This window comes from Morone saxatilis, unplaced genomic scaffold, assembly GCF_004916995.1.
Source record: "Morone saxatilis isolate NCDOM2014 unplaced genomic scaffold, NCSU_SB_2.0 Contig0, whole genome shotgun sequence".
NCBI classification, from domain to species: Eukaryota; Metazoa; Chordata; class Actinopteri; family Moronidae; genus Morone; species Morone saxatilis.
Window position 1 is genome coordinate 2,864,834 of NW_023339650.1, and position 10,965 is coordinate 2,875,798.

The following is a 10,965-nucleotide window of genomic DNA, read 5'->3' on the forward strand; positions in this document are numbered from 1 at the left end:
CCTTCCGAGCCGGGTCGTAACAACAGCGTTGGAATTTATCACAGTCACTGTAACATCCAACATCCAAGTCCTCAGTTTACATTTACAACACTGCTATCTAGCTGTTAGGGGTCTTAACACAAACATCAATACAGTGTTGAGAATCGATCACAGAAGAAAATATAAAAAAAGTAAAAAATATTAAAAGAAGATATTTGCTAACAAACCCAGTAGAGCTGGGCGATAATTACGTCGACTAATATTAATACAATGCCAGATCCAGTCCAGATATAAACTATGAACCGGGGATATACAGCTTTACCTGTTGTCTGCTATATGAGAAGAAGGGGCGCCGATGATAAGACAGACAGATGCCGTGGTGCTTCACATCACCAAAAATATGGTGTCTTTTGTAGTTTGTTTGTAAGAAAAATAAATAAATCTATTAAAATTGTAATGTGGTTTGAAAATGTTTTATTTTTAGCCCATATATTGCCCAGCCCTACAGCGCCATGCAGACAAACACACACAGACAGACAAGTGAAGGGAGAAAATCTGAATGCCTGCGATCAATCTTGCCCTTTATAGAGGAAAAAGCTTTGAGGAAAGCGTGTCAGCTTCAGTAACAGGGGTAGTGCGGTGTCCATACATCAGAGGCAGCTGTCAGCCGCTGTGTCAGTCAGTAGCAGTGTTAAGAATGATCCATCCATATGCAACCTTTCTTTGCCAGTGGTTGACACAGCGGCCCAGCTCGGTGAGGCTTTGTCAATACTGCCACTATAATAAAAGGCTGAAATATGAGCAATGACCAAACGAAAAAGACAGACTGCAAACATGTTAAAGAGTCAAAAACTGCATGTGGAGATCCATAATTAACCAATTGATTGAGAAGAAGTGTTTTCGATTTTCGTTTAGACTGAGCAGTGGTTGACCAGGCATTTGTACAGCTCACTCGTTTAAAATGTGGTGATTCAAACTGTACCAATTCAGTTAGTCATTTTTAACGTGTGATGCTCAGGAAATTTGCCTCAATGCTTGACAGCTCTGTCACTTATAATTGTGGGGTCCAGTAAAAAAGTATTTGTGGGCCTAAAGCCATCACATGACCTGCATTCCCAACTGGGTCTGCTGCCTAACCCAGTGCACTTCCTGTAAGCTTGGGTGACTCATGTATGGACAGAACTATGTGCATTGTATAGCTGCGTTGAACACATTGGGCATTCACCAATGTTCTCTTATTTTGAATTTTCTCTCCAGAGCGCTTGTAGGAGTCATGTGCAATTAGTCTGCTGTTATCCAAACACAGTTTCCTGTGCAAATTACACTTCATTACACTACTTAATTACGTTGACATCATCCTGTTTGACTGTACAGATTGAATTATTATATACTTCTAAATGTATCATATAGCCTAATGATATCATCATTAATTTTAATTGGCTATTCATGGGGTTAAAGTTCTCTTCCCATTAAGGTGTATGCAGGTTGCTGTCCAGAGGAACATCCTCTGTTGCGATGCCTGCCTTTTATGGCATGTTATGTGTGCTCCATGATGAAGATTTCAGCAACAGTACGATCCTCAAGTGACATTGCATTAACAAAATTACAGACTTTCCTTTGTTAATGTCCGAGAGCAGGTGGCAACCAATCAGAGCTGAGAGAGACATGAAGACGGTTTGAATGTGAGGTTTGAAGATAGTTGATTTGGGGAATGTTAAGTCTCATTCCCAGTGTCCCAAACCGTCTGTATTTGACAACCTGGGAATGAGACTCAACAATCAACTATCTTTCTTGGCTTTTCATTCAGGCCCGGTGGATTCTTGCAAATACCATTAGAGGCATGAGGAGAAGCCAGAGGAACCTGATTTTTTCACAGAGTATCTGTCTTATGTACTAATGCCATGATATACTGAAAGTTGTCAAATATGACCAAAAAATATTGTTATATATAATTACCTACTGGAGCTTTAAACAATCCTGCGGAGTATATATTAATTTGAATTAGCTTAAAAAACAATTACATTTTGTTAATTATAGTAGCGTAAAAGTTGCAAGATTTTTTAGTTTCTCCAAATCTGAGTACTCCTTGCCATTGCCGATACTAACATTCCCAATGACTCATGTGAGGCACAATAGAGGCCTATGCATGAGTTTGCCCAGGGCCCCCAAATCGCTAAATAAGTTTGTACTCCTGGCTTCTTGCACTATTCTCCACCCTCAGTCCATTTTGTTCCCCGTAATTCCCCCCTCGCATCCACCTCCAGTGTTGGCTGTGAGCCCCTGACCAGCTGTGACACATGCCTTTATTGCAAAGGATGCATCACCCACTCACATCCGTCCCTGCCCTTGACCTCCTTGCTCTGGCCACAATTGTCCACTCTGTAGAAAGCACAGCTAGTCCTGTTAACCCTACTGATTACAACACACATATAGATCCTACACAAATACAGCCAGCCCTCATTGATGTGTGTTGGTCCCTCCTGCAGTGATAATGGCCGCTGACTGTTCCCAGAATGCCCCAGTGTGCCTGCAGCTTTTCCTGTTCCTGCTCTGATGGGCGATAGCAATGAGAGAGGTGCACTCAGCTCATGCTCCAAATCTAACTAACCTGTTATCTGTTCCATGTCAATGTCAGACCGCTCTGGGGACTTCCATTAATACTACAAAGCCCTGCTCAATATCAGATCCCTTTCCAACAAGTCATTTTTAGTTAATCACCTTATTACTCCATACTGCATGGATATTATGCTTTTAACTGAAACGCGGTTAGATAGCAGCAGCAACAGTTCTCTCAGAGTCAGAGCTGCAAATTTCCATAGTATAAATGCTTCTCAAGCCGACATGGGCCCGCTTTATTCTAAAACTCATTCCAATGAAAGCTTTTGTCACCTTTTTGTTTCCTTTGTGCACCGCTACACTGTCCTCTAAGGCAGGTCAAAGATTTTACAGACCTATAAAATACTTTGCTGAACTGCTGCCTGTTTTCTTAATAAAATTAATTTTTCTATCCTTATTATTTGACTTTTTAGCATGAGGAACAATGCAAGTTCCTGAATCTGAATGTTTGGGACATACTGGGCATATAATGGAACTGTCCGGGAATATGATAATCAGGTTTTTTTTATGTGTGTAACACAGAACTTTGATATACCAATTCAGATACACAGTAACATACCTAGCAATTGTTTCAGGCCTAATTTAAAGCTATACTATTTAAGATTTCTGCATTAAAATGTCTAAAAACACTAGACCTATGTTCTATATATAGTTGAGTTATGTACTTACATTATCCCAAACCCAGAGAAATCTCTCATTTTATTCAGGCATTCAATTCACCGGTCGCCTGTCAATGCTCATGCATCAAGGGTTGTGGTTGTCATACATTGACTTTTTATTTATATCCAGTTTGAAGCCACATTTTTACCATCCACTGTTTAGATCTTGGTGCTTTTTAACTCTATATCTGATATCTCAGTCAGAAAAAAATTATACCCCTTTAAATAACCCTGTTTTGTTATTTTTACAGCCCACAAAGCAATCTGTGAAATTTGGATCAGACATGCATTTATACACGTGATGAATTAGTGGTACGAGCACTATAAATAGCCACAACAACATATAATGACAGCTGTTCTGGTGCTGTTGGATAACCTTGCCAATGCGACACAATCGGTTAAATTGCACTTCTTCTCTCGTGTCTAATGAGAGGTAGGGCGGGCCGCAGCGTCAACATGCAAACGTTGTTAGAGGGCATTTCTACGAGTTAAAATGGGACTTGATTTATTAAACAGAACATCCAGCTTTGTCAATCTATGTCATGCATCTGGCCCCAGTACACACGTTGGAAGGATATATACAAAACAATATACTGGGTGTCTTTGATGGAGACTTTTCTAAAAAGACTATAAACATTTGACAATTTTACATAATATGTATGAAAATGTGGTTCTCAACCTTCTTCCCTTAAGGGCACCTTATATTTATAGATATTTCATATCATATTCAAAACTGCAAGAAGTTTGTGTAAAATTAATGATTTGAATTAATTTTGAAAAAATGTCCTTTTTTACGTGATTCTCTGTCTGTGTTATATAATCATACAGACTTTATAGGCTTAGGCCCCATGAAGCTTTGGTGACCACTAGCCTAACAGACATCCCTCTTAATTTATTCCTACTTGATTTCACTCTTTTTGAATCTAAAATGTACAATATAGAGGAATAGAAAAACAAAAATGTTTGTATTGAGATGTAATTTTTTGTTTTAATTGTTCTTTATTTTAAATTGTTGATTACTCTTGTGTTCTTTATAAAAGATAAAAACATAAAAACTGTGTTTTGATAGACGCTTACGCTCTCACTTACTCAGTCTGTCTCTAGTCTGTCCTTCCATCCTTTGCTTCTTTTAAGATAGATGGGAAAAATTCAAGTACTATAGTTATTACTGTCTGAACAGATAGTTCTAGTTGTGACTCAACTCAGGAAGCTGAGCCCTAAAAGGGCACCAGCAATACAGAATCTGTGACGATGAATAAAGTAGTTAAAAACAGTGAATACATCCAGAGTCAACAACATTTGTGTTGTGTCCCCAGGGGACTACCAGTCCCCTTGCAGCCCTCTAGCCCCGACCTTGTGGTTAAACACAAGCGGTTGCTTACTTTGCAGCAATAGTACCATGGGAAGGCAGCAGATGAGGCGTATGAAAGGAAGAGGCTCAGATATACTAAGCAGCCAAGGTGGAAAAAGGAAAGCTGGAAGGACACACTCAGCCTGGGGATGTTGGGAGTTGTAGTTTTAGCCATTAGTTCAGTCAGGAAGAAAAGGAAGTGGTCGGGGTTTAGATGTAGTCATAAATGCAGTTTCCAGAGAACCTGAACATAATACCCTGGAGACTCCGGTATGGGGCCCTGAAATTATAGAAATTTAAACCCCTGAATAAAATATACGTTTATGTACAGTACGGCATCACACCGTGATAACAGAAGTGGGTAGTACTTAAGGCGGTGAATATGGCCCTGCAGGAAAAAATGCATTTCAGTCAGGGATGCAAGATACATGTTTGTTTTAATATTTCAAAGGTCTGTAGTGATGATCCTGTGGATAAAAATCAAGCCAGTCAATCAAGAGAGTAAGTGGTTTTTTTTTGCAAAACACAACAATATTGTATATTGTCCAATTCCTAACTGCAGCAACACAAAAGGAAAAATATTGAATGGAAAATGTACGTAACAAACAGATCCAACTCTCCTGCTCAACATCTGATGTGAAAAATGACTTCACAGTATTTGAAAATCACCCTGATAAATTTCTTTCTCGCTCTATCACCCGGCTTCCAGAAATGACACTGGAGGGATACGGACACCGTTGTATTTTGACTGACGAAGCAGCAGTATTTGGTGACTTGGGAGTAAGACCATGTCGCTTGCACATGCGAACATTTCTGAAAACTCATTCAGATGTGATGTGCCATCAACAGTTCATTAAACAAAAACTTGCACATTTTCATGACATATTTTTTCTCCTTTTGTCTTTTTCTCTCAGTTACTGCCTCTGTTCATTTAGCCTAATTTCTGTATTTAGTTTCTTGAGCACTGTTTCTAGAAATGACTGTGATTTTTATAAACAATATAATATAATAACCCTTAGCATTCAGTGCAGTTCATGAATGGCAGCTATTGCCCATAGGTACATCAACACTTGTATTATTGTGTACATCTGTTGTTTGGCTTTCTGCTGTGAAGGTCTCAATTAGTCATCTTTGTTTTCACAAAAGAATAGAAAACATACCACTGTAGATATACAGTTGGTGTTATATACCAAGTATGCACATTTTGTTGTTTAAAAACTATAAATCAGAAACCTATTAAACCACACTTGTTAGGGACACTGTGAGGTCTCTCTTGTATTCCAAGGAATTATTATTATTATTATTAACTCCGGAGGTGACTGCATATTTGGAGGCCGCAACATGCTTGAATGATCATGGAAATTTGCACAAAATTCAATCGTTCACCGACCCCAAGTATGCAATTGTCCCCGTGCACGGGCGCCACAAAATGGCGGAGCCCCGCCCCCCCAAATCAGCCCTCAAGACACGTAAGGCCGACATGTATGAAAACCGGTACGCATGTGTATCGTGATAAAAGAAGCAGAAAAGCCTCTTGGACCCATACCTCAAACCCAACAGGAAGTCGGCCATTTTGGATTTTGTGGTCATTTTCTGGTGAATTTCGCCGTTTTCATTTATCAGATCGACCTCCACACTTGGACACAGCAAGACCATTCACGATTAAAAGTTGCCTGCTATTTACGTATTCCGTCTTAGCAGCGATGGACGTGGAAATTGACAGGCATATATAGCAGTTAGGACATACAAAATACTCTCTTTGGGAACCCATAACCCCACACAACAGGAAGTCGGCTGGGTGTTGTTTTTCAGTTTCGGTTGGGGCATTCTTTGATTTAGATTTTACTTTTCGCCTTGTATTTGACAGAACTTCCTCAAATCACTTAAAAGATGTTGCTGATTAAACTTTGTGCTATTTGTGGATGTACGTTGGAAAGGCAGTGTTCATGGCTTTCCGTTAAAGTTGGGCCATTTATTGAATTTGTGTCGTGGTCGAAGGCGTGGTGCGCGCTGGTGGCGGGTGTACGCCGTGCAGGCCCCGAGGTAGGTGATGGCGAGGGTCCTGTTCAATGCTGCTTGAAGCTTTTATTATTACTATTATTATTACTACAGTTACTATTATTACTATAATCACTGCTCGTTGTTCGTCATCATCTTCTTCATGTTCATCATCATCATCACCATCAGTCACTACTATTAGTGTAATAGTGGTTTAATTACAGGCCACAGTGACTGACTATGGCAAGCGAATTGCCAGTTTGGAGACCAACGCCAACTTAGCTGAGGAGCGCTTCCAGGCCCTCAAGACATTGTGCTCTAAATAATGATGGAACAGTGGAAAAACTGACATGACCATTTTCAAGGGATCTTGATTTCTGACCTTAAGATATCTGAATGAAAATGAATTCTATGGGGACCCACAAGTCTGCCCTTTGAAGAGAAGCTACCCATGCTAATCCTATGCAATTTGGGGGGAAACCATGCATGTGGTATATATGTTATTTATTTGCCTAGTGTATTTGAATATTTCAGCATACTGGCATAAACAGTGTTGGAATTGCATAAATTAGGAATGACTGGAAAATTGAGACACATACTTTATGCTGGATAAGTCAGTGCCACTCTTGTGCCACTCTAGTCAAAAAGTCTGGAAACGCCCCTCCACTCAACATGTCATATCAGATAAAGTGTCACAGTGACTTTGCTTTGCTGCATGAAATCATTTGAAAACAGCAGTACAAATACAAGTAGAACACAGACCTGTCAGTATCTACTATACCTGCTGTAAGGGAGTGTGTTTGAAAAAAAAACTGAATTCATCATACGAAAAAAAGAGTTTATTTATCTTTGTTAGCAACTCACATGCATTTAACTGGTTTCCTTGAGGGTCTTAACATAGTGAATAATGGACTGCAGAATTCATTAAACAGTTGACAAATAGCTTATTTGTCACTTCAGAGAAATACACACACAAATACACAGAAAGAGATACACACTGTCACCAATGCAAAACCATACATATCCAATCTCTTTGGTAGTGTCTTCAGCTGGAGATAAACCTACAGTCTAATCCAACACGTGTCCCAGGAAACGTTCAGACTACCCTGATAATGAAATGACACAAACACAGAAAAGGAAGAGGAAAATAACTGCTCATGTAGCAACACTGGATGGTATTTATGCATATTTATCTCATGTTAGTTTTCAGTAGGTCTAGGTAGTGCTACAGGAAAGGTCAGTGTGCCACTAAAGAAAAATTTTTGTAAGTACTATTTGGATACCAGTTTCATGTCTCGTGTAAAAAGCTGGGGTCAGGACCTGATTAGCCTAGCTTAGCATGAAAACAAGAAGGCGAAACCACAAGCCTGGCTCTGTCCAAAGTTTAAATATTTATATATACACCTACTAACACCTCTAAAGTTCACTGATTAACATGTCTACATAAGGGATTGGTCGTGGTAGCCAATAGATAGATATAGAAAGAAAAAATAAACATTTAAAAAATTGCTATTGTATGACAGGCATCTGAAATAACAAGACCACAACAACAAATCCCTCCCTAGCTGCCCTTTTTTACAGTCATAATACAAACAGCACTTTCCAACATTAATACTACTGGTCCTAGTTTTACAGTGTACTGCAGCGTGGTTTGTCATAGTTGCCGTACCCCAGCAGAAGTCGTTGCTCGATTGCTGTGGGTAGGTACAATCAATGTCAAACACTGTACTGTCTATTTCATTACTTTTAAATCTATTAAAGTGGAAAACCATTACAGGTATAAAAATGAGAACACACACATTCTTTACATGTCCAATTTGTTACCATTTTAGGAAGATGTGGAGAGAGCCCTAAAGTAGTCTTGACTAAAAAGAACCTTTAGAAATGAGAAAATATGTTATATATAATATATTGCGTGTGATGGCCATGAAGCAGGTGACAAGGACACAAAATACGAGTGTTGTCTCTGCATGCAATCATATCTCTGATGAAGAGCATTCCACATTTGCAAAAACATGTAGTTTTTATATAATTAATTGCCTGTTATATGCCATATAAAAATCTAACTTCACAACTATGAACACCCTCATGCCTCAGTGCTTTATCAAAATCTTCCATCTGCCATCCCCTTACCTCTTCCACTGTTGCACCCCAGACCGCTGGCATTTCCAATTCGATCCATCCTGGCTCCAAAGCAGCCAGAGGACCGTTTCCTGGTGGTCATCAGCAGGTCCTGCAGGCGGCTCCTCTGACTCGTGGTCTTGCTGCGGCCGTCAGCTGGTGATTGAGATCTTCCTGATATCAAAGGTTCTTGGTCCCCCTCCTGGTCCGGGCTCCATTCTCGGCTGGCCTGGCTATGTTCAGGCTCTTGATTTGTCCCTTCATAATCAGCTTCAGAGTCCTCCTCCTGGGCCGCTTCAGCCAGAGTCTCCTCAAAGCGCTCCAGCAAAGACTGGTGCGGAGAGGTGAAGATCGCTCTTAGGTAACTTTTATCAAAAAATTACTTTTTGTCATATTTGCTGAAACTTTAAATATATCTCGACAGTAGTACGACATAATCTGTGAAACAATTACGTTCCTTTGCAAGAATCCACCGGGTCTGAATAAAAACAATCAGAGCTAAAAAGAGAGACACTTTGGGTGGATGGCTTGAAGATAGTTGATTGTTGAGTTTCATTCCCAGTGTCGGTATTTGAAGTTGATGTTTAAAGTTTCAGCAAATATGACAAAAAGTTATTTTTATAAAAGTTACCTACTGTAGCTTTAATGTCATTTTTCATGCAGAAAGATTTCATGCTTTCAGCTCCACAGATATGAAGATTTGCAGCTTTTCCATTTACTTATTGTAATTATTTATTGTAATCATTTTGATGCTTGGACTGTTGGTTGGATGAAACAAGCACTTTGAAGCAGTAATTTAGCTCTCTGGTTAATTGTGATAGCATTTCTGATCTGAATCTATAAATTTTTACAAATCAATAAATTATAAATATATAATTTGTTTAATTTGTTGCAGTTTGGGAACACTCAATAATTATCTGGGCTGATAATGTTCGATTTTGATAATGAAATTATTGTCAATACATTATCAGTTGATAATAATAATAATTTATTTGGAATTCTTATAAAAAACATGTGATGCACTTTATGTTCCATGGAAGGCTGAATATGTTTTGTGAAGCTTTTTGATTTGAACTTTACTAGAAAAACGTGTTTGAACATTTGAAGAGTCAGAACTGTTGTTTGGTATTTAAAATCCACGGGCCTGAATAAAAACAACCAACCAGAGCCAAGTTTCAGCAAAAGTTATTTTTATAAAAATTACCTACTGCAGCTTTAGCAGTACAATTTAAAATGTTGCTTACCTGGACAAATTAATGAATCTGCCTAACTAGAAAGCAATGACGTTAATTAAATAAATGTGTTTTTTAAAAATATATAAATTTGAGTAATTTTTAAGTGATGCAGATAAACACTACAGCCCCAACAGCCAGTGCAAAAATACTTTCTCACCTTTGACCTTAGAATATCTTAGAACATCTAACTCCCTGTATCTATCTGTGAATGTACCTGACCTTCCAAAATTCAGTTGTCAGACAAACAGGGGTGCTGTGGTTCCTTACCTTGAGCTGAGCCAGGTCACTGGTAGAAGAGGGTCTTCCCAGTATGTGGCTGCTAACCAGTGTGTGCTGACACAGCAGGGCCAGCAGACCCCACAGGACCGCAGTCCTCATGTTATCCTTCTGTTGCTACTACTGCTACTACAGCACTGCATGATTTTATATACATGCCAGCATGCACACACACACATACACACACACACACGCACACACTCACCATGTGACAGAAAGTCAGTGTCAGTGGCTCATCATTTTGTAGATGGCCTCAAGTGCATTCTGACACCTCTGCATGATAAAGCAGCTGGTCAGATGTCCCTTTAAGTGGTGCTCGGTGGTAGGTGATGTGTGTGTTGGTGTGTGTGTGTGTGTGTGTGTGTGTGTGTTTGTGTGTACACAGTATACGTGTCTGTGTTTCGTCACACTAACCAGCCAGCAGTGGCATGACCTCAGGAGCCATCTTGGAGCTCTGAGCTCAGACGTGGTGTTTATTGACAGGAATGCAGCATTCACCATGCAAATACTTAACAGTGTCTACACTCCTGAGCCTGAAAAACACCATAGTAGGTTAAAACAGCTGCTCCTGGGTTACAGGGAGGTTACATTGCTTTAATTAGAAGAGGAAGGAAGCAATGTCATCAATGTATTGTTTTTATTGTAGATAATATTTATTATGATAGCTGATGAAATTTCTTTTCATGTCTGTTTAGTTTTGAGCCTAATGACTTAGCCCGCCCACCAAAAT

The 10,965-nt window shown here is 39.4% G+C and overlaps 1 protein-coding gene across 1 annotated transcript; it reads right to left on the reverse strand.

Moving 5' to 3' along the window:
• Window positions 1-7,704: 7,704 nt before the first annotated feature.
• nppa (natriuretic peptide A) lies at window positions 7,705-10,337 on the reverse strand. Its single transcript, XM_035656288.1, has 3 exons — window positions 10,227-10,337; window positions 8,737-9,055; window positions 7,705-7,709 (listed from the first exon to the last, which is right to left on the reverse strand). The coding sequence occupies exons 1-3, from the start codon at window positions 10,335-10,337 to the stop codon at window positions 7,705-7,707; spliced, it is 435 nt and encodes a 144-aa protein (XP_035512181.1).
• Window positions 10,338-10,965: the final 628 nt, after the last annotated feature.

Bases quoted from the DNA above. Each gene is read 5' to 3' on its own strand.
- nppa (XM_035656288.1), bottom strand. From the start codon at position 10,337: ATGAGGACTGCGGTCCTGTGGGGTCTGCTGGCCCTGCTGTGTCAGCAC. The intron at 9,056-10,226 runs GTAAGGAACCAC...TCTCCGCACCAG, and splicing joins GTGACCTGGCTCAGCTCAAG to TCTTTGCTGGAGCGCTTTGA.